At 44.5% G+C, this 25,531-nt stretch overlaps 1 protein-coding gene across 1 annotated transcript in view; it reads right to left on the minus strand.

The window, feature by feature from the left end:
* The window catches only part of LOC144824297 (von Willebrand factor D and EGF domain-containing protein-like), an 899,901-nt gene that overhangs the window by 509,540 nt on the left and 364,830 nt on the right, over nt 1-25,531 (minus strand). Inside the window, exon 6 of the mRNA XM_078683422.1 lies at nt 11,801-12,074. Within this exon, the coding sequence (XP_078539548.1) occupies nt 11,801-12,074 (274 nt within the window). The remainder of the gene's footprint in view (nt 1-11,800; nt 12,075-25,531) is intronic.

Below are 25,531 nucleotides of genomic sequence, written 5' to 3' on the forward strand. Positions count from 1 at the left end.
AGGACCTGGCAGCCATCACCCTGGAAAAGCGCAGGTCGTTCCGACCGGTTACTGCGGAACTGCGGCGCCTCGGAATCACATACAGCTGGGGTCACCCGTTCAGGATTGTCTTCAAAATGAACAATAAAGTACATCAGATTCGATCTCTTGCTGACGCCTGCCGGCTGTTAGACATTGAGGAACCTGAACCCCCGGGGGACACCCGAGCGGAGAACGACTCAGAGATAGGCGCCGCGGGGCAATGGCGTCAGCAGAAACGGCGGCGTAGACCGCGTCGCCCTCCCCAAGAGGAGATACAGGAAGGCCAGCGTGCTGCGATCGAGGCAGCGACAAAGGAACTAGCGGAATCGGCTGCTGAGTGACTGCTGCGCTGCCCTTAATTGGCTTTGGCGGTCGGCGGCGGGGGGCGGCTTGAAGAAACTGGACACGTACCCCTCTCTTCTTCACGACCCTACTACTTTTGAGCGTTGTGCACATGGGGAAATTCTACTGGTTGATGGGGGGGGTTGGGCGGGATGGGATTCTGCATGACCAAATTGGGGTGGGTCTGCTGTGGGAGGTGGGGGGACTGTTGGGGTTTGTTCTTAAAGGGCAGTTGATTTTGGGTTTAACTACCGAGTGGTTGCTCTCTGAAAGTTGGTGTGGGGCCATGTGGGCTGCACTAGGCCAGTGTTCATTGTGTCTCCGGACGGTCAGTGCCCCTGGGGTCCGACTGTCACCGCTGCAGGACAGCCTGGTCGCGCATTCTATCCACAATGGCGGGAACTGAGAAATACACATTACGAACCGAAGAGGCGAGAGCCCCACTGCGCGCTTTGACATGGAACGTCAGGGGCCTTAATGACTATAGGAAGCTGAGAAAGGTCCTTAGCTACTTGCGCAGGCATAATATAGACCTCGCTCTCCTCCAGGAGACTCACTTGCCTCTTGCTAGCAGAATGTTACAACATAAGGGGTTGAGTGGGAATAGTATAGCTGCGGGCTTCACCACACACTCGAGAGGGACGCTGATATGGGTGAACCCTCGCTCCAAACTCACATTACAATCACTGGAGTCGGACCCGGTGGGGAGGTATGTAATTTGCAGGTGCAAGGGGCGAGGACACGACATGCTGCTTGTGAATCTCTATGGGCCAAATTACGATTCGCCTGAGTTCTACACTGAATTGGCCAGGAAATGCAAAATGTATGACTGTGAGAGTGTGCTCTGGGGTGGGGACTTTAACCTGGTTTTCAATCCAAACCTGGACAGGTCTGATGGACCGAGCAGGAGTCCGTCGGCGGCTGCCACGGCGCTCCGCACTGAGATGGTGCATCTAGATCTCTTGGATGTGTGGCGTAGTAGGCATCACTCCAAAGGGGGGTACACACACTATTCAGCATATCACGCATTGCACACTAGAATAGATTACTGGCTGGTCTCCCAGCGGCTATCCAATAACATTAGGGACTGTCTCATACTGCCACGCACCCTGTCTGATCACTCTCCCCTCCTCCTGCTCCTGGAATCCCCGGTGCGCGGAATCCCCCCCTTTACGTGGCGCTTCCCCCCGTACTCGTTACTGGACGAGGTGTTCCGTGGGGAGCTGGCGGAGGAAATCGAAAACTTTTTTGTGGCAAATACGGGCTCCGTGGACAGTTTTCAGACGCTGTGGGAAGCCTTTAAGGTCTTCATACGCGGGGTAGCCATGGCCAAACACTCCGGTGTATTGAAATCTATTAGGCAGCGGCTCGCACTTTTGGAAGGTCAGCTGAAGGACCTTGAAGAGAGACACCAGGCGGAGCCGGAAGGTGACGCTCTGGACCAGATAAAACAATTGTTGAAGGAGTATCACTCGGAGGCGGATCGGGAGGTACAACATATGGGTAAATATGCCACAGCCCGTGTGTATGGCGAGGGTGAACGCCCAGGCTCACTCCTGGCGAAAATGATCAAACATGAGCGCCGGCCCCTGCTGATTGGTGAGTTGGTGTCGAGCGCGGGAGAGACTCTCACTGATGAGGAACAGATAGTGGGGGAATTCAAGCAGTACTACTCCGCTTTGTATGAATCCAAATCGACGGGGCTGGACGGGGCGATTGACGATTACCTGAGTTATATTCAAATGCCGCATCTGTCTGACGCGCAGAGAGAATTCCTGATGATGCCTATCCAAAGGGAGGAAATAGTTGAGGCATTGGATAGTATGAAGGCGGGCAGCGCGCCGGGCGCGGACGGACTCACTGTTGGTTTTTACAAATCATTTAAAGACTTGCTGGTCCCCTACCTCTCAGCATTATTCGATGACATATGTGTAGAAGGGTCCATGCCCCCGACGATGCGCGAGGCACTCATTGTGACGATACTCAAGCCGGAGAAACCCCCCACGGACTGCGGATCGTATAGGCCCCTCTCGTTGATTAATGTGGACGCTAAGCTGTATGCAAAGGTGCTGGCTACGCGTCTTGCTCTCCTTGCCCCTGCACTGGTGGCCCCGGAACAGGCAGGTTTTATTCCATCTAGGAACCTCACATACAACATTCGTACAGTCCTGGGGACGATGCAGCACGTGAAGCCGGAGAACAAGGCATTGGCTATATTCCTGGACATGGAGAAAGCCTTCGATTCCGTAGAGTGGCCTTTCATGTCCAGGGTTCTCAGGAAACTGGGACTAGGCGAGCCTTTTTTACAAATGATAGGCGCTCTGTACTACAAGCCGAGGGCCAGACTACGGATTGGTGATATAGTCACTGAGGCGTTTGGGATTGGCAGGGGTACGAGACAGGGCTGCCCGCTCTCCCCATTGTTATACGCTCTAGTGGCGGAGCCCCTAGCGTGTGCACTCCGGGAGTACCACAGTCATGAAGGTATTAACTTCCCCACGTACAGGATATGCATATCCACGTACGCCGACGACACACTTTTGTATATTAGGGACCCGGAGATTAACCTTGCGCCGGTGCTACGGGAGGTAGTGCAATTTGGAGCCCTATCTGGACTCAGGGTCAACTGGTCGAAGTCGGTGGCGTTCCCGCTGACCCCGGTGACAAAGGAGTTTGTCATGGACTACCCACTGCAGTGGTCGGACGACCCGGTCAGGTATTTAGGCATCAGACTACACCCGGACCCGGAGGTATTGGTCAGAGAAAATTATGGAGTGGCTTACATGAAACTAGTTGACGATGTGGACAGATGGTGCAGGCTGCCGCTGTCCCTGGCGGGTCGCATTGCGCTGATGAAAATGCTGGTGCTACCGCGGTTCCTGTTTCTCTTTTGCAACCTTCCGGTAGTGCTCTCAAAGGCGTTCTTTGCTACGCTGGTCCAGACCCTCACGAAGCTGGCATGGGGTGGAAAGCAGCCGAGGGTTAAGTGGCAGATCCTGACTCTCCCATATGATCAGGGCGGACTAGGGGCCCCAGACGTGGAACATTACTACAGGGTCGCACAGGCAATGCACCTGCACACTTGGATTCATGGCGATGGTACCATCCCGCATGTGAAACTGGAGACGCTCTTCACGAGCCCCCTCCACCCAGCGTCTACGGTGTTCGAACCTGCCGCGCGACGGACTGGCACCCTGGACTCTATAGCAAGTACGAATCACGCATGGCACTCTCTGGTGGGACGCAGTGGCTGTGCGCTCCTGTATTCACCCTTGGTCCCGATTGAGTGGGCCTTGTGGCTTCCACCCCTGAGAGAACGAGGGGTTGCGCGCGCCCTCAATCAGCTTGGTATAATCAAGCTGGGGGACATGTTCAGAGACGGGAAGGTGGTCACCTGGGAGCAGGTGGATTCACCCCAGATCACTACGACACTGCTTCATCGTTTCAGCCTACATAGAGTCCGGGCAGCGCTGCAGGTGCAGCTGGGGCCGGCCATGGAGGAGCCGGCAGAATTGCCAGAACTAACGTATATCATCAAAACACAGTCGAGTGGCAAGATGATATCGCGTCTGCACAGAATTGGGCAGTGTCACAGGAAGCAGGAACCCTCGAAGGCCCGCCAGGCGTGGCAGCGTGACTTACAGGCAGATATCAGCGACGAAATGTGGCAATACTGCTGTCAGAATACGAAACGAGTGTCGCTGAATGCACGACATAGGCTCGTCCACTTTAAATTTCTACAAAGAGTGTATTACACCCCGGAACGCTTGCACAGGTATGGGCTCCGGCAGTCGCCGGAGTGTGAGCGTTGCGGGACGCCAGTGGCTGACTTCGTGCACTTGGCCTGGAATTGCCCTGGGATAAATGCCTTCTGGGAGGAAGTCTTCCTGGAGTTGGGGCGGATACTAGAGGTGGAGCTCCCGGTAGATCCGGCAATAGCTCTGCTGGGGCACACCAGACCTTTGCCCCCAGCTACGCGTCGTCTGGCGGGCATGGGGCTACTTCTGGCACGACGAACGATAGCGATGCATTGGATGCGCGGCCCCCTTCCGACCAAACAAGAATGGGAAAGGGCTCTGTTGTATAGTTGTACGCAAACCCAACTGTATTGCGAGTTGCTGCCGCCGATGAGTAGGCCGCGGAGCTTCTGGGACCAGTACCTGACGTACGTTTCATATAGGAACGCCACAAGGGACGATTTGGAGGAGATGGAGGAGCAGCAGGATCGGGGGGGAGACACCGGGGACTAGGCTAGCTCGGGTCTGTGGGTGGCTTCGTGAGGATGGAACGCACGGGGTACACAGATTTCTGAGTACTGTGACACATAGGACCATACATATGGGATCCATCGGGCCGAGAGCATCGAGTGACTGACTGATTGAGTGATGGTGCGAGGCGGAGGTGTGTGGACTAGGCTGGGGTGAGAGACACGTACACTTGGAAAGGTGGTAACACATGGGGAGTGGCACATAGGTAGTTGGGTGGGGGGGAGGGACGTTCTGGACAAGTTGGGTTAGGGAAGTTTGACACTGACCAAGTTGCTGGGAGCATGCACTGAAAGAATTTACCAAGGCAGCATAATAGACAATGTACGCTGTACCACTACAGTACTGGAGAGTGTTGATATGGGACACTAGCTTTACTGCACTAACCTGCCGACCTGATCTGCACCCCGGGTGCCTGGAATGGGCGACGCCGGCACCAATATTAGCATAATTTTTGGAACACTGGTATAGAACATGATATAGATGTGTTGCTGGATTGCTGCCGGCCCCAGGGTTGTAGGCGAAAGCTGTGTGCATGTATGGAAAGTGAATAAAGTTAAAAAAAAAAAAAAAAAAACCAGTTCTATATAGGCACTCATACATGTACTCACTCATCATATGTACTCATACACCGTAGCATCTTATTACACATGGACACTCATCTATAGAGTTACTCACACACAAACTCACACATGCAAATAAACTATCAAACATCCATTTAATTGCATATACAGCTATACACACACCACTACACTTACTTCTACAGAATCGTACACATACTTAGGGCCATATGTATCATTGAAATTCGCATTCGCAAGTGCCGAAATTCACAGAATTTTGGCCTTTGCGAATGCGAATTCCCAATATGGTATGTATTAAGCAAATGTGGTTCAAAATAAGGAATCGCACAATTTGCGATTCCTTATTTTGCAATTGCATTTAAGGAATCGCAAAATTTGCCCTAAGGAATCGCAAATTACCACCAACTTCAAGTTGGTGGTAAGTTGCGAATTCCTTTAAAAAAGCATTTTTTTTTAAAACAAAAGGTGCCATATGACGCTCATTCATGCCCTTAGGGCATGTATGTGCGCCATATGCGCACACATGTCATTTTCAGGGGTGCAGCAGGGTTTCCTTTGGACACCCTTGCACCCTTGAAAATATTCTCAATTTGTGATTAGCTAATTGCTAATCGCACATTTCCCCTTCATTCCAATGGGCCTCCTTGCCCATAGAAATGAATGGGAAATTATTCCTTAATTGCGATAAGCAATTTGCTAATCGCAATTAAGGAACATTAAGAAGTCGCTAAAAAGAAGCTGATTTCTACATACATACCATTTTTCGATTTTTAAATAGCGATTCCTTAAAAATCGCTATTTAGGAATCGCAAAACGGAATGTTGATACATTTGGCCCTAACTCTCTTAAACAATCACTTAGAGAAACACATACTTATTTATACAGGAACTCTTACAATCTCTCGCTCTCACATATACTCATTTATATACATCAATATCCACATATACTAGTTTAACACATATGTAGTTACTCATAAAGATACTATTGAGACAGTGATTCACTCACTAGCACACCCATACACACACTCATCCACCCATACAGTCCTGCACACATGCTGTCTTCAAAAGACATACAAACAGTAAGTCACCCATTCATGCATCTATGCGGTAAGTAATACCCCCCACCAAACCATACAGACACTCATACTGATACTCTAAAAACCAACTAATAACCCATATCGACACTTATGTAGCTAGTCACCAACCCATGCAGCCACTTATACACAAAGTGAGACACTGATACAGATATTTTCATATTTAAACATTACACTAATACATGTATTCACTAAGATGCACTTCATAAGTCAGTTATACAATCATTTTTACAAAAAAAACTTCCATTTAGACACTTATATACAAATTTTTTCTTCCATCAACCTTCAGATATACATATATAAAACATATTTATTTTTCAGAAAGACACACATTCACTGGATGATATCATCAGTGATGTCATCAGTAATGTCATTTGAGATATCATCAGTGATGTCATGAGTGATGTCACTGACCATGTCATGAGTGATGTAATATGTGACGTCATCAGCAGTGAATTGCGGGCGCGCGAGTTATAGTTAGCTAAATTAGCTATAACGGGGGAATTTCAATGGTTTTGTGTGAGTGAAATGTCCAGCTAACTATAACATGTGTGAAACCTATGTTTTTTTCAGTGAATTTCTAAGGTTTTTTAAATGCTAATTCCTAACTATAACGTGTGTGAAACCTATGGTTTCTTCAGTGAATATATATATATATATATATATATATATATATATATATATATATATATATATATATATATATATATATATATATATATATATATATATATATATATATATATATTACCTACTGGCGGTTGCCTGTAGGCCGTTATAGTTAGGACTTAGTTTCCATAGGCAATCCGCAACATTCTATTATGAATAACTTTGGTGCCGGTTGTTGAATCTTCGTGAATTTCTCAAAGAAGATGGCCCGCTACGCTCCGCTCCTTCCCTGAAAGTCTTGGGAAGATTCGTCATGCGGGGGCCGAGAAAAAAGGGGGGTCCCAAAACGTGTTTTCCCCATGTTAATTTCCATAGGACGATTAGACAAGGCTACAGCCCGAACGGCTGAACGGAATTACCAGAAATTTGGCAAAATGGTAGAGTCTGATTCGCAGATCGCCCATTTGTTTAAATGGTGTAAATCCCTCCAGTACTTGTTGAGAAAATCAAATGTGAAAAAATGTATATATCTGGGCAGAGCCTAACCACACATCTCATTGTGAGATCTGCTTGGCTGTCAGCAATTCATCCAAGAAGTGTTGGCAGCCATCTTTTGCACAGGCATTGATGAGCTGGCCTGCATGCATGTTCTGTGCCCCACCAGTGTCCTCAGCACTTGTGATGTGCTTTTTGCTCACTAGATTCTGGTGCATGTGGGCACTTTGTGGCAGGCTCTACTCCCTGCTGTGATTGACTCACGCCACGACGACAGAGCAGGCATGAGCTTCTGAACCGCCATGGTGGGAGCTCCACAAGCCACAAGGAGAGTGAGGGGAGCACTACTATTTCTAAAATCTAAGCACAGGTTGAAGCACTTCAACTTGTAGCCTGTGCATGTTTTCATAAACCACTCTTCGGCTGCCCCAAATTGAACTCCGGCTCTGGAGTCCCATGTCGCCTAGCAATACTGATGTCACCCATGGGTGGGGTTCAGCTGCTGGAGGATACTCCTTGACGAGAGCTCCTCCAGAAGGAATTTTCACTCTGTGTTTCACCAGGGTCTACTGCTGAAGTGAGGAAACAGGGCTGCTCATCTTCCAACATGTGTGCCCCCCAGTGAGGCCCACACTACAGTTTGGCGCTGACTAGTGAGTGTTATGCCACATTAGCCTCCCCTGCCAAAAGGGGCCACAAACAACTTATCCCTTTGTTTTACACTTGCCATATTATTGTGACGGCCTTGAGGGGCCTGTACGGAGTCACCGTTTAACCTCCAGCACCTCATTCCCAGTCCAGAACGGCCATAATTAAATTATACTTGAGAACTCTCTCTCAGCACAAGACCCAAGGGAGTATAATATTATATTATTAAACTGCTACAATTACCATAAACCGCCGAAAAAAAATGCAGGCTGGCTGTGCTCTGTCGCTTGGTTGCTAAATCCCACTGTCCCCATCATGCTCACACAAATTACTGTAGCTCTATTAAGAGACGTGCAGGGATTCCTGTACCTATGTGGGGTTCAAGTCCTGATGGGCTTACCATGACTTTTTGTGATTTAGGCGCTGCAGTGATGTTTGGTGATTTATGTATTTTTTACTGTTTCCTTTAGCCAATCTGCTACATTTCATGCCCTGATGTTCTACTACAAGTAACTCTGCCTTGCATTGTCAGGATAATGAGTATGATCTCAGGATTTGCATGGTATTCATGATCTATATTGTGTTGCTCTATGTTTTATGTTTCATGTACAATCTATATTTTTATATAATCCTGTATAGAGTCTCTTCTGTGGTGTATTTATTGCATCACTGGTGTGAGAGTGTTGCACAAACGCTTTACATATTGCCTCTAGGGATAAGTCTGACTGCTGTGTGCCAAGCTATCTGGGGGTGAGCACAGGTTATCTTTTATGTGTAACGTACATGCCCTGACTAGAGTGGTGGCATAATCTAGCCAACCAGAAACCTAATTTCTAACACTTCCCCTATGACTAAGAGATCAACATTTCTGTATGCGACCTCAAACTACCTTGCAGTCAGGTAGCGTGGTGGTAATGATCCATTGGACAATTTGTGGGCATATGGAGGGATTTCCTGTCTGACCCACAGTAGACAGATTTCATGGTATGAGACCAGAAGGCTGTTACGACAGTCAGACCCGAGTACATATTGAATGGGTAATTATGTGCCCTACGTTCTCACGGACCACTTGTATCAATGATTATCTAACTATGCCTCGCTAGGGATGCCCCAATAATATACGCATACTGTATCTGATGACATACAACCATGGCAAGATTACCCAAAGTCATGAATTAATTTTTCAAACCCTTGGCATTGCTGGTTCTAGGAGTCGTATCTTGTAAGCCAACACAATACTGTTAATGTACATCTCTGAAGATTATGCAATCCAGTTACTGTATGAAAGAAAAACAGCAACACTGTGGAAACGTTTTTGTAGTAATTTGCAGACATTGAAATTTGCCTGTTTACTTTTATTTGTATGTATTGTTTCACATATGAAGTGGCCTCCAAAGCCCCGAGGACCACTATATCTGCTTTAAAATAATTAATAGCTCACTAGAATTGATAAGGCTGATAATAACCTGCATAAGTATTGACTATTCCTACTCATGAAGTGTAGCAAGGTAAAGAATTACTAACTGTTTGCCTTGGCATATGCCTTTGTATGCCTACAATGAATACATGCCTTGGGGGTTAATTATTGTTCTATAAGTTTGTAATTGATTATACTAATATCCATGACACATATGTCTCTCAGTTGATGTGTTTAATATTTTCTGAATGAACATGATGTTTTGTTAAATGTAAAAACAATATAGATGTCGAAAGCAAAAAGAAAGGAAATTGGACATGAGATATCCTGGATATCAAATGTGATCGAATACAAAATCATGTTGCAATGAATGTTAACAATGGCAGTGGTTTAATTAGGTCTTGCTAAAAATACAGAAAAGATTGTACATAGATGCCTGCGTATTGTGTTGTTGATGGGCCTGCGGAAGACAACATGCTGTAACGCATTGGCCAAATGAGAGTATATTTTTAATCAGCCGCAAACATTGTTGTCATCAATGATGTCATTGCAGATGTTGCAGTGATGTGATCAATGGTATCATAGAACATGTCATGAGTGATTTAATAAGTGGAGTAATTAGCAGTTCAGGGTGAGGGAGTGAGTTATTGTTACCTTAGGGCAGTTGACAGTAACTTGTGAATTTCAGTGTTTTTGTTAAGGGTAAAATTAAATTTTGTCACTGAACTTTTCACCTAACTATAGCATCACTTTAACCATTGTTCTTTTCAGTAACTTTCAATGTTTTTTTCTAACGTAAAGTAATACTTTAGTTACCATACTTGGAATTCAAGATCCCTGTGCACTGCACCTGGCTGTATGAGGCAGTGGGTTGGCTGCAGGGCCTGACCACTCCAAGTTTCATCTAAACCCCAAGGCACACATGGCCTTCTGGCATGGGCAGCATGCAGTTGGTCTTGCAGTCCTGTCACAACACCGAAATAACAAAGAGACCCTATTGAGCACATGCAATAATAAAAACAACCATAAGAGGGCCATAGGCTCAAAGGGGCAGGGACATACATGTCTGCTTCCACCCATTTTTAAAGCTTCCACCGAGTGGGAGCAGACATGCCTTCCCTGCCCACGCTCCTTCGAGAAGGGAAACTGTGTCCCGGGATGGACTCCATTGAGACACATTCATTGAGCCTGCTCCTAGGGTTGGGGTCGGCAGATCTCTAACAGGCTTGAGGAGGAGTGCTGTGCACCCCCTTCCCTTAAAAAAAAAATATCCCTGAGGTAAAGGGTCCCCAGGGCCTTAATGGGCTTGAGAAATGGGGCTCTGTGCCCTCTCCTTTTTTCTTTAAAGTATTGCCCCATGGAATGGTGTCTCTGAGGCCTTTACATGCAGCCATAGCATGTGACGAACCCTTCTCTTTTAATATGTGATTGGCTCAGGGAGTATGGAGTACAAGACTGGCTCGGGAAGGATAGTCCTACTCACGCCTCCTACCTAAAATGAAAATAAAAATAATGGGGCATTTCTTAAACAAAATCCTGATTTTGTTTTTAAAGTTTGCCCCCATCTTCACACCCAGAAGGGTTAGGGTGAAGGGTATCCCTTATATCGTTTTTTTCTACTATTTTCACGATCAGGGAATAACTTCCAGTAGTTGTGTAATGACTGTTGTGACATTATCTTTCATGTTGCGGCCAGCCAATCAGAGCTCCTGTGGGAATGTACTCCAAAGGGAGCGAGGAGGCCTAAGGGAAAAAAGCCCCCTAGAATGCTCTTTTTTAGATTTGGAGTTGAGGGATTATTGTGAGACTCCGTCACAACCAATCATCCAGAGATACAAATATTTTTGTTTCTTTGTTTCTCAAAAACTAGTGACTGGATTTACACCAAAGCACGCTTTTATAGAACAAGATTTAGCTTACTGCCCAATGTGGCGCAAACCTGTCCAGCTGTTTTTGCAGTATCACTTCCTAAAATAGTCTATGGAAAATGCATTTGAAAATTCGGTTATGGGACACCCTTTTTTCACTGATCCCGTTTGACAGATCATCTTGAAACTTTCCAGGAAGGAGCCAAGAAGGGTGGAAATTTGTTTTTAGAAAGCTTTATGAACATTCACCAAATGGAGCCATAGTTTTAAGCAAAAAAAAAACGCCCTTCCTATGAAAATGCAGACATAACTATAACTACCAAATTGCAAGCTGTTCATCACACATATCTTGCATCTTTATTAAGATGTCACACATATCTGTATAGATAGAAATAGTGCACACTTATGCATCATCGTTGGTTGAATTAGAGTTTCCAATGCAAATTAGAATTCAAACTTACAGTAATTTTTTTCCCATGATAAGAGGTTCTTATTTTTACTTGCTGCTTTGATGATCCAACATTCCTTATTGAAAGGTGGGGTATAGTCTCCTGTCGCTGTCCATTACACATGTCAAAATAAACAATTTCATTTCCCTCTTTCGCAGCTACACCACAATTGCAAGATACTGCATGATGGCGGCTTCCACAGTTCCATTGACGAACATGCACTTCCAATTCGCGGACTACGCTCTTATAAAATACAAAAGTTCCAGTTTTTTGGTTTTCATAAAACCTATAATAAAGGAAAAAAAATACAAAATCTTCCTTAGCAAAATCTAAGAACATGACATCAAAACTCACTCACTCATTTAAACTTTGTCTAGCAGTAGCCAGATTGTTGTAGTAGTCAGATGGACCAACACAGCAATTTATTACATGGTAATTACTTACGGGCATATTTCTGATCCCCTTGCGCCTCCGTAGCTTCAGTTGATCTGATGCTTGATGGGCAAAACCTTGAAATCATATCTAAGAGGCCATGCAAAAACACTTTGCGTTGCTTTGGTTGGCCTCATAGGCCTCATAGATATGGAGTAAGGCAAGGTAGTGCAAATTGCTGCTTTGCCTTACTCTGTGCTAGGGAGGAGTTCCATGGCACTGTGGTAGGTTTTCCCACACAACACACATGGATTTTAATGCTTCTCCAGATTTATAAGACCATGTAAACATGGAGATGTGCCAAAACCTTACACCTCCTAAGGTGAGGTGTAAAAGGGATAAATAATGTTATCTCTCTTTGTTAATTCCTCTATGCAAAATGTAGCACACATAGAAAGCGGAGCACTTAAACATACTCAATTTTAAATTAAAATTAAAATGTGATTGTTTCTTCCTGCACTTAAACAATCCTGCCTACAACACAGGCATCCTTGCAGCATGGTGCAATGGTGCCTATTTTGGCACTAGGCGCTAGGCACAGGGAGAAAATATCCACCCTATTGGATCAATATGGTGCATTCCTGCCTTTTCATTTTGACGAAGCGCAGCAAGATGACTTGCCATGGTGCCTAAGCCAAATCCCTGTAAATGAGGCCCTTGTACAGCAAGACTACTGAAATGTAAGGAAGGTATGCACAAACATGCACTGCTCGGAACAAGATAATAAAGAAACGATCATGTATAGAAATTAAACTGCTGGTAATTAATGCCAAAAGTAGTCATCCCCACAACCTTAGTTGGAACATAATTTACATTTTCACATGCAAAACGGAATTATGGATCAGACACGACTAACATCTTTATTTGAGATTATATGATACAAAGTTTCAAATAACTGAGCTATTCCAAGAAAGTATTAAAACAGCCATTTGTAAGAGCTGAGTTGCAACTCGGGGAGAAGATTTTCAATGGCATTCAAATGAGGAATATGACTTAATCAAGCACTGGCATGACCAAAAATATATTCTGTGCATTTCAACATTCAGTACATAATCTGGCTCAGTTAGAAAGACAATTTACAGATACTGGCATATCCTCAGAAATATAGGAAACCATTTGCACAGTAATATATGAACCACTCATATACGTACCGAAAAAGCCAATAACTGAAATACTAAGTTGGTCCATATTAATTTCCACAGTGAGAAAACTACATTGTGCCTCGTGTCCCATTCAGGGTTTTTATAAATGTGGCTCCATTGTAGAGCTATCATCAAATACAGCACAAACAATATTTTGGGTCGTGTACTGGGTTCCAAAATCAGCAGAAGAATTATATGCAAAACAGAATTTGCAATTCAATGTATGTGTAAAAAGATATAAATAGGACTTATAATCCTTCCTGTAAAAAAGAGAATACTAAGACACATTAGAGCAATTATTATCAAAGACTCTAACTACAGCATGGCCAACCATGTTATGGACAAGCACAATAGAATAATGGATTCCCATTATATAAATGATGTAAATTGACTGTCTCCGTTAATTATGAATTTTGAACTTTATGTACATCTCTAACTTTGATTCAGAGGGTCCTTTCATACCTTAGAGCTTTCTTTATACTAGATAGTAAGATATCTGGATTTTTTCTCCCTTCCATTGGTTTTTGTTTTACTTGCTGTGTGGAATTTTTATTCACTTGTAGGTAAGCTTTTGGGAAGATGAGGAATATTGGAAGAATTAATATTGAATAACACACGCTGTTGTTATTCTGAAGACTGAGCTAAGAAAAGGTTCCTGTATATTTTGCATCTATGACAACTATCGTTGCAGAAGCCATATGCAATACAATATGTAAATATAGAATTTGTGGTTTTACAATGAGCTACTTATAGCTCTAATGTTGCCAAATAGGCACTTGATTATAATAACAATTGTTGCAAAATGAAAGTCCGTTTCCATATTGCTTAGGGATTTCATCGATCACACTAGTTTAACAACTCATATCGATGCCATTGGAAGAATGTGACCGAAAAGTATGATAAACAATTTTGATGTAAGGATGAGAAAGGACTGATTATACTCCTGTTCTAATTGTTTTGATTTAATGTCGAAAATCATTTTGTAACTGCCTCACTCTGGGGCATATTCACAAGGAGCTATCGCCGAATTAACAGCACTTTATCACAGTCAAAGTCATGATAAATTTACCCCACCATTCACAAGCAGGTGCTAACAGCCCACAGCACCTGTTTTCCCACCATAGCAGCTGCAAAAAACCTCGCCACAGAGGACCCCTGCAACTATCGCTAATGAGATGCAGAGTAGGCGTTCCCGTGCCAAAGGCCGCGACAACACCACACCTCAACATTCACAACAACAAGCCAGATCGGCGAAAAGAACACAAAACACGTGGTAAGGTGCGTTAGCAGCAGGATATTTACACCTGCCCTGACCTGGTGTAAAGTCAGACGGCAGCCTGCACCACAATAGGAAGCACAACCCGAGCCACGCCTGAAGACAAACAGAAGCCATGGAGCTACTGATCATGCAGCTCGGACTCCCAAGAGGGCCACAACACCCACTTGGCATCCCCCTGGACCACCACAGAGGCAGCGCAGAAAAAGACAGCAGCCCCCCAGGAAATGCACCTAACTCACAGTCACAACTTCTGACAATGTCACTGTCCACTACAGGCTGAAAGGGACAATCATCCTATGCATCCCGGCCGTCGTCGCCCAACAGGCCAACGGCACCAACACAGCGGACAACGAACATCCAACCCCACACCAAGCTGCTGGCCGTGCTCCACCTGTTGAACCCTGGCACACCCCAACCAACAAACGCCAGAGTCAGAAGAGTCTCACAGACATCCACATCCAAGTCCCCCACACCTGTCATGGACATCACCATCACCATCACCCTGGCACCCTAGGCCCCATATGGCCAAAACAATGCCCATGAACCACTGGAGATCAAGCAAGGACCATACGCCATAGCCGGATGCACGCATGTGTTAGGGGCAATCCACTGCACACATGTCCCACTTGTGCCCCCTGGTGACTGCACACAATCAGTGCAACAAGAAGCACACGTCACACATCTATGTGCAGGCAACATCAGAACATCGTGGGTCCTAGACCAATGTTGGATCCAAAAAGACAGCCAGTGTGCATGATTCCTTCACCTTCCGACATTCCATCAGCAACCACCCTTCCCAGGATGGCACCCAGGGAAATGCACAGCTCCTTGGAAAGTTCCCAATTAACACCCCACTCACCTCAACTCCACAACCATGCAATCCACAAATCTGGCAATGCACACGTCACAAGTTCACAATCAACATGCACAACAACATGTCCACCCACCAGACACGATTGAACAACTTACAATGTTAACCTGGGCAAGCCGTGAACATGACCAATCAACGTCTTGGCAAATCAGTCACACAATAGACAAATGTGGGGAGAGGAAGCAAGCAGGCATGTGTGAAGGATGCAGTAGAACCATGATTGGGAAAGTACACAATGTCAAGAGCGGTAGCGAAGTGCTGGACAGACCCCAGTATGCAGAACACACCCATATCCACGGCGACATACACCTCTGGTGTATGGAGTGTAGTGGACAGTAGACGCAACCATGTCACCCCAGCCAGTGGGGCCTTTCTTGTGGATATGTTGCCTGTTACGCCCCCCGTAAGCATGCGCAGAGTGGGATGGGCCGGACACGTGGTTGAGGGACCAGGACTACCCTGTGGACCAGTAGGTCTCACATCCAGCACCCAGTCGCGATTCACGAATAGCAGAGTCCACACCAGTGGTCGCATGAAGAGGAGTAAGAGGAAGTGCCTTCCAATCCGGACGTAAGCCAGGTCACAGTCACGGAGGTGACCGAATACATGGTGCCACTGAACCTGAACTACGCAGGCTGGTGGGGCCACCAACCTATGCCGGCGACACTCGGTGAATGGCCCATGCTGACCAGAGCCTCCGGCCTACACTGCGGTTCAGTAGGTCACAGAGTCATGATTCAGCAATGGGTTAGTTCATATCAGTGTACCGGCATCATCGTAGACTGCATCCCCACTCAGCCCCCGAGCCACTAAGTCTGTTCCCCAACTTTCATGGACACTCTCTGGTCGAACTGTGGTGGCGTCTGAGCTTATGGACTAGGCGGCATTTTTCATCCTCATGTAGCTGATACGGAATTGGTGGTGGCAACGGAGCTGTCGCATTCCACTCCCCTATTTGCTGCTTCCGGATCAAATCAAACCTTTCGGCGTGTTGCACCAGAGGACACCTTTCACTGTCCCGAGAAACACTCGGCCCATCTGACTGCATCGCAAGTCACCGTCCAGTGGCCGCAGGGCATCCGGGGCCACTAACTTGGTGCTGGTCCTGTCGGGACTCCTTCTCCAGAGACATTGGCTGACCCCTGAGGCGTAGGGCTTGGGGTCATCAATGCCATTACCCTGTGGTCTTGCGCTGTAGGAAGCCTCTGGGTCCAAATGCATCCTACCAGAGCTCACACACCAAAGCAAGTCCAGACCGGCCCGGATGACGCATCACAGCATAACCGCAAGAGGCACATGCCACCACCGCAAGGACCACCTCCAACTGCCATGTGCCCTAGTTGAAGCAGTGGTCCTGACAGACTTCGGACTTGCTCAGACCTGTTGTGGATGCCATAATAAGCCTGATACCCTGCTCAGCACTCCAGGTGCCAGTGATTCAGTGCACCACAGGCCATTGTCCATTACTGATTGTGTTTTGTGCTATGTAACAGTTGCGCAGGTATGTCATCTTGTGTTTTGTGCTATGTAACAGTTACGCAGGTATGTCATCTCAAACAGTGTGGGGGCCTTGAGACGTTGATGAGCAAGATGATGCAGGTCTAACACACCCCACTGCATCTGCATCAGTAATATATCGAAGGAACACAATCCAAGACTTTTTCTTCGCATGAGCGCTCTCATCTCCAGTGTCCAAAGCCCAGTGCACTGCAACTCACGGACACTCCTGTTTGCATGTTGGCTGTCCTCTGGACTTTCTCCGGCTCACTCTTTGTTGCTCAGCAGTTGACTCTGTATTGCATGTGTTTTCTGTTTCCGTTGCACTGGTGTCCAATGTTCAAGTGGTTGCCAGCACCAGACATTCCGTGCGGAATGGCTTACACTCAACCCACACACCTCCAGCACAGGCGTCACTGTACATGCGGCCCTGCCATTAAAGGGGCCGGGCGCATGTGCCCGTAGCTATGATATGTGCGTGTGTCTCTGTGGTCTTCTAGTATGCATGTGGGCCCTGGGCCTACGACATTACATTGTGCTGTGTACATCAGATGCAGACATGTCACTGCAGGCAGCGTGTTTGAGCTATGACATGTAGCTTTGTCATCATCCACTCAATTCGTAAGGGGAGTGGCCAGGGCCTTTGGTCGCTCAGCCTACATGGGTGTGTGACTGCTATTTGCGCACCCCTGGGCGTTGTTCTGTACTGTGTGGAGCCAGTTGGGTCCTCTGATCTGCAGTGTTGGCTATGCACATTGTTCCACGTTGTCGTCAATGTGGGTGTGCTGTTCATGCCATGTGTGTGTGCTGCAGTGTGCCAAGGGGATCTGGGACATGAATCTGGGTGTTTGCGGGTGTGCGGTGTTGCTACGCATCGCTGTGCATGTATACCATTGTGCCCATCTCCCCATCCACCCAGTCCCTGTTTGTGGCACTCCCTGTTGATGTTATGTCATGTCCCCTCGAGCTGTGTCTGTACTCCCTTCTCCTTGCACCATCTCCATACTGATGACTGTGGTCTGGGTTTCCTCCAACTCCTCCGGCGGTGCTGGACTGCCACCTCTTGTTGCTGTTGCTGCCTTCCTGTTGGTAGCAGGTTGGTGCCTGGTTTAGGTAGTAACATCATACCCTCGCCTATTGGCTTCCTGGATTGGCCTCCTCGGGACTCCGACTGCAATCCAGGTGGTCTGCTAGTGGTGTTCTGCCACCTCCGTGAAGCTGGTCTTGTTTTCCTGCAGTAGGCGCCCCGTCTTCCTCTTGACCTTACCCGACCCCGTTGTTTCTTGCTGGTATTCTGTGGGGTTTGTGGGGTTCGAGTTGGCCTCTGCGCTAGGTCAGGGTGCATCCATGTTGCTACATGCTTTTGCTTGTTTCTGGTGTTTTTTCTTTGGTTTTTATGGTGCATTGTCCCGCCAGACGCGTGGGATTTGCAGGCCTGTGGCAGCTTTTTGCTGCTTTTAGTACCACGTTTGGCCTCATCGCATGTTTTTTAGCGTTCGCCTATTGCATTTTAGCGGTGTGGCGTTGATTTTCATGCGGACATTTGCCACATTATCTGGTGTCTAACGCATGCTTCTACCTTGTTGTGAATTCCACGCTGACATGGGGTTATTTTCCCGCGATGGGCTGCGATGTTAAAAGTTGCTTTACGCAACACTTGCAGTAGTTATCACACCTTCTTGTGAATATACCCCTCTGTTGCACATTTTTTAGGTTATTTACCCATTCTCTCAAGTCCGCTTTCACTTTCTTTGTTGGTGTGCCAAAGAACTTTTTGAAATGTGTTGTATATATGAAAATATTAATTAATTATCTTTTGATGGCATTTCGTTACAAAATAAAACCAATTGAATTACGTCTGTAAAATCGAAATCTCACCCTAGAATGAATTACTTAATTAATTAATTAATTATTTAACCTAATTCAAAATCTTCACTTGGCATTTCCACTATTTGTGTTTTTATTTCACTTACGCCATTTCAATAACATAACATACGTTTACTAGATTCTTCGGATTTCTCTCACACAATATTTTTATATATTTAAATTAGCAATAGTACTTATTTATCTGCAATATCTGACGGGACCAATAAATAATATTTAATGCAAGTCTGTAATTTTGACTTGTCCAAATCATTTCATGAGAGATGCGTACAGTCCATCGCTATACATTCCATAATCGCAGTATACATTTTACATTTTACCTAAACATATTGCAGTTAATGAACCAATGTTAAGTATCTGTGATTTTATTTTAGTGCTAAACTATTCATACATAAGGGATTCTCAATGAGTTTGAGATCATTTGGAGGAGTAATGTGTTTGATTTAGCAGATTCCAGCACATTCTAGCACAGCATATTTTGCATGTCTGTTGCCTTTTTTTAATTTAGGCTCTTAATTTCATGTGCAGTTCTTGGAAAGTCACTGTTCGTGTTTATTCATTCCACCATACGAAACCTCTATAGACAAGAACGGCTGAGTTCTTGGCTAGTGAAGCCATCTTAATTTGCAGTAATGGCTAACCTTCAGCCAATATTTTTAACTGGATCATTTAGTTAAACTGCAGCAGTTCTTTATAAATGCCACAGTTATCAAAATATAATTATTTTTCCATGTAAGCTTGCCATTAAATTCATGAACTACACAGTGAATGGTGGAACATAATCAAAGTTCTTGTTATTTCGATGGCAGAAAGTTGTTGTTTTCAAACAAAGCTATGGCTGCCGCAGAGGCACTCTCATAGTGGCCTCCCTTTAGTGCATGTTATAATATTTGAATAAATCCCCAAATACCAATAAAATGTATGCACATTCTCGGAAGCCATCCGGGAGGGATAACCATTAGCAAGGCCAATAGTTTTCAACTTAAGACCGAGACTTTCTGGCTTTGGCATTGATTGTTTAAATGCCATTACTAATAAGGCTCCATAGCAGCTATCAGATACTATTACAGTTGCTCATTTCCACCACTTTCAAAGTAATAGCCCTGGAATTAGCATTGATCTTCAGTGCAGTACTACACCTCCTCTGTTTTAGAATTTTTTTATTGAACTTTCTATTTATCACTGAAGACATATTTCTCATCACTACCAGCATAATTTACTTGTTAAGCAGTTACACACCCACTTCCAGTGAATACTTGGCATAGATAATCTTCAAATACATCTTAAGTAATTGGGGAGTAAGGCGACAGCACTCCATGATTGTTAGAATATTTAGTCACCAACTTTCAAAATGTGCTTAAATTGTTGATTTTAGGGAATGCATTTTTTTTCCTATAGATGAATGCAACTGGTTAATGGCTTCTTTTTCTCAAAATGTTTGAGTTCTAAGGACAGACTAGTAATTGCTTGTGCTTTCTCTGGTGTTCCTAGCAACCATGCCTTGTGTAAAGCATATATTTTACATTGTGCCATACTTTACTTTATTCTCACTTACTGATATCAACTGCTTAGATAACCTTTGACCTATTTATTTTTGTTGGATTAAAATTATAGTTTGAATTGAAAAACGTAAATGTTTATACTCACTTAGTAACATTCCCAGCTCAGTTGCTCATGACACAGAGGGGCATATTATCAACAAGTAGCGATATTTATCGCTAACTAAGCTTAGCGACATTTTTTCTATCACCGTGCATCGCCGGATTTTATCGCAGAGATAACGTGCTATTAGCAACGTTTATCTCAAATGCGATTACATTTCCGGCGTTAGCGGCGAAATCAGGGCCGGACTGGCTACCGGGCATTTTAGCATTCTGCATAGCTGGGGGCCCATTTCGTTGATGGGGACCTGCGTGTGCAAAACGAAATTCGTTTTGCATTGTTGATTTCGAAGCACACGCAGGTCTCCCTCTACGAAATTAGCCCCCACCGACTAGTGTTATTAGTTCTGTCTCGTTTAGGTACAAACCTTAGCCAACCAGAAAGATAATTGCTAACAGTAAGGTTTTCCCAAAAGGCTCAGGAAAACATGGACAGACACAGAAACCAGGTCAGGGGAGTCACAGGGTGCCAGTGCATGGGTTGGCAGCAGTATGGTAGATTATTAGGAAAGGGTCAGTAAACAGATTCTTATTAATATGCAGGCTAAAGCGTTGATATAAATATTAGCAGTGTTACATTACCAGCCACCAAACAAAAAATGATTACATATTTATTAGCAGCATGCTATCTCTACTAAGTCTGTTACTCATGTTTTCATTCATTTATTGCTACATGAAATAAAATGCATTTACACATTTTTTTACATTTGATTACAAATAAAATATTCACTCTAAAAAAACTGACTAAAACAGCAATAATAAAATAATTAACAATATTGACAGATTTTATCTCGGGCAAAACGATATCCGAGTCCATGATCTCACATGCCAGGCTGATTCCAAAAATCCAAAACCAGAAAATAACACATGAGGGCTAGTACTGAATTTGCAGACAGCATAGCGTGTATTTGTAAAGCGCACATTCACCCAGAAGGATATCTTGGTGTTGAATAACAGATGTTGTTACCCAACTCAATGGTACTCGTTCGATTGACCTCAGAAGAAGGACAAATTAGTTCGCTAAGGCACTAAACAGAGCCAGATCCTCAAAGCTTTTCTATAGTGTTTTGTTCCCATCAGGAGGCAAAGGGGAACAATCCATCTGTGCAGCAGAACACTCGGTGTTTCTCACTTTCTTTGACCAAGTAACAGACTGGACACAGTTTAGTTAGAATGAATTTGACCGACACTTGCTAGTAAATGTAGCTAATGTAAGAGTTCCCACCCTCAAAGTAAACATCTTGTTAAAAAAGGATAGATATAGCCCAACTTCTGACATTTTGGTTCTATTTTCATTGGCATAAATGAGCTCAAATGACTGCCCATAAATGGAGTTGCTTGCAACTTCTTCAATTCATATTGCCAGCATCTTATTTTCACAAGCTTGTGTGAATTAAGAGTGATGAAGGAAATATTATATCAGTAATCACTCAAACCAAGTGGTTTCAAGGATGCCTTGATGAATCTCAACCAAGGGACTTTTATTGAGGATGTCTTTGAGGCCTTTCGCATGGGGCTCCAATTCTTTAGTTGACCAAAAACAGAACCAACATTTGGATGAGCCTCAGTTTGATGAGCCTAAAAATTAGTTTCAATGCTAGATTAAGTTTCAAAGAGAGTAACAGTGTACTTCCTGGGAGTGTCAATAGTGTTCTTATACAGTTGTTTTCAGTACTCCCAAGGACATTGACATCATAGTGCTCCCAAAGTTGGAGCCATACATTGCAGTGTAAAGTGCTTAGGCTCCATAAATATCGATAGATGAGGGTCATAAGATGGACAGTAGTTTGCTTAGCAAGCCTTCTTATGGCTGTGTCACTGTGTTTCAACAAGGTAGCACTGTGAAGATTACAATGAGCATGACTAGAAGTCAGACCACCTGACACCCAGGATGCAAATTCTAACACCCTCTCCAAACGCTTCCCTCCAAATGCTAATTTGCCACTAAATATCTTAGGTGGGTTTATGGTCATGAACTTGTTGTTTAAGGCATTGATGTCAAGAATATGCATGGTACAAAAGGAGGCAAACCTCTCTAATAAAATGTATCCCTTTTGTTGTATGCGTGACAAAGAGGGTATCATCAGCAAATAATAAGGAAGGTGTTTTCAAACCAGCCAGAATCGGAGAGTCATTTTCCTAAATGATTAAATAGGTGACACAACCATTTCTAAAAATAAGAGTGTAGGTACCAAAACTCATCCTTAGTGCACTTGTTTACTCAATAAGTTCGCTTTTTGGACCCTACCACAAAGGGGCAAAATATGTGTGATCATATTATATCAAGTACATCCTATCGGACTCCAACCCTTGAAGAATATCCTACAGCTTCCCTCTTGGAACCATATCAAAGGTGGCCTTCAGATCAACAAAGGCTATGTAGAGACTGCCCAACTTAACAGCCATTATCTTCCATCTGACCACAAGGAAGTGGACTTCCTGACCTGTCATGCTAGTCCTTGTCCTGAAACCTACCTGGAAGTGACTGTGAATCTGATTGTCAGTAATTCAGGTTGTTGATGACTTGTTTACAGAATATATTTGGGATGTTATCAAATAAACTAATAGGGCGGCGATTATCAGGGTCATTGCGACTCACTTTTAAGTGGTTTAGGGTTATCTCCATGCCACTTTATGAAGTAGGAACAGGAGTGTCAGGTGCGATGCCATTTGACATTCTTTACTATATGGTGATACTGAGCAGTTAGTTGAGTTTTTATTATTCCAGGGGTCTTTCCATTGTTCCGGGCACATACAGCCTCATAATTGACAGACACTGAAAAGAATGGAGTTGCCTAGGAATTAGTGCTTTGCAAGGACTTATACCAAGAACATCGGAAATAATTTTCCCTAAGGTCATGGAAGGCTGCGCTTTGGATGGAGGGAGCGTCATTGGAAATGGTAATATCCTCACTACTGTATCCCTCAGGAACTGCTGAGTCCAGCCTCTTAAAATATGCACCCCACTCATCGGGCTGAATATGAGTCTCTAGCTTCATGGTTCTATTGCAACCCCATGGGCTGTTATGTGGCAGAAACTTTTAGTGTTCTTGGAGGGTTGTTGGAGAAAGCTGCTTACAGTAGGTCCTCCCAAGCTCGTTTTGCCTCTTTAAGCTTCTTTGTATAGGCAGTCCTGGCTTCCCTTAAGCCAATGTTGCACCCCTGCTAAACAATGGTATCAATCATGGTATTTTCTGCTCGGTAATCATTGTTAAACCTGTTTGTGTGTCCCAGGTGTCCGTTTGGTACCCTTTTTCAAATCTGTACAAAAACAACTCTTTGATTTGGCTTCCATACAGTCTTTCTATAGTGGATGATTGTTGTATTATATCCTACCACTTTCAGGGGCATATTATCAAGGACCGGTGTTAAAATTATCGCCCTTTTATCGTCAGGAAACTGCTGATAAAATGGCGATAATGGGCTTTATAATACTCCCTTGTTAATTCCCATAGAAGCCCATGGTCTGATGTTAACATGGGCTTCTATGGGAAATTACAAGGGTGTATTATCAAGCCCATTATTGCAGTTTTCTCTGCAGTTTCCTGTAGATAAAACGGCGATAATTTTAATACCGGTCCTTGATAATATGCCCCTAAGTTCCTTCTGTTGTTGGTAATAAAGGGGCATATTATCAAGGACCGGTGTTAAAATTATCGCTGTTTTATCGGCAGGAAACTGCCGATAAAACGGCGATAATGGGCTTGATAATACGCCCTTGTTAAGTCCCATAGAAGCCCATGTTCTGATGTTAACATGGGCTTTTAGGGGAATTAACAAGGGCATATTATCAAGCCCATTATCACCATTTTATCTGCAGTTTCCTGTGGATAAAACGGCGATAATTTTAACACCGGTCTTTGATAATATGCCCCAATATTCTTTCTATTGTTGAAGGAATATGATAGATCGCTAATCAGACTGCCATTCATGTGGAGGCCCATTGGGTCATGATCACTCTTCTGTCTTGGGATTATGGCAATATCAGTCATATCACCCACAAGTCAAGTAATAATCAATATTACTTTTAGGTGCTCCTTTTAAATGTATGTGTTGCATTAATATCTGAGGGGGGACGACAATTATGGGCATCTAGGCCATGTCAGAGTGTATTGTCTATTAGTTGTAAAGAAGACCTTGGCAGTTTTTTCCTAGGTGGGCAAGTGAAAATCAGGGATATCCCATTACACATGCTCATCTCTTGCTAACATACTCAGTAACAACAATGGTTCTGCAGAATTATTGGTACTTCTATTGTACACATTAAGTACTAGTTGCTGTGCTTGGCTCAGTGTGATTTTTAGGCCCAGTATGTCAGGGTTGTTTATAGAGATCTTTTTAATTAAGCAGGTAAAAGTTATTTTAACCCAATGTCAAACCCACCAGAGGCCCGACCTGCCCTGCATATTAACACTGCCATAGACAGCTTTTGTAACCTAATCCAAAGCGAATGTTGCTAGCTCAGGTTTCTTACAGCAACCAAAGGTGAAAACCATCAATGAACTACCCCCTTTCACTGACGTGAATCTTTGGATTTAAATCTGAAATGTTCCAGTTTACTACAGACAATGTTGTGGGTTAATCAATATCACTGGGCCCTGCAACATAGACTTGGCCCCCTTGCCAGCGTGGGTGTAGATAACATGCGATTATGTTCTCTCCCATGTGAGTGCCTGTATATAAGGGCAATATTAGGCCTGACAACTATGTGCAAGCTCTGGGTATTGTCTCTGTCAATGTTATCCAGTCAATCCACTCTTGCGAATTCAGATTCCACGTGGTCTCTCACAGTTTCCTTATTTAAATGTTGGTTCTCAGTGATTGGATTTGGAACCTTCTGTGAGAGGGATTATGTTTAAATAAGGTAAGGGAATTTTTTCAGGGAGGTGTAGTGCAAACGCCTAGGGCCACTAATCCATTGAGTAATAGCCCTGATCTTTAATGTCAGTTTGCTGTTGTTATAGGCCTCTGTAGAAA

This window comes from Lissotriton helveticus, chromosome 3_1, assembly GCF_964261635.1.
Source record: "Lissotriton helveticus chromosome 3_1, aLisHel1.1, whole genome shotgun sequence".
NCBI classification, from domain to species: Eukaryota; Metazoa; Chordata; class Amphibia; order Caudata; family Salamandridae; genus Lissotriton; species Lissotriton helveticus.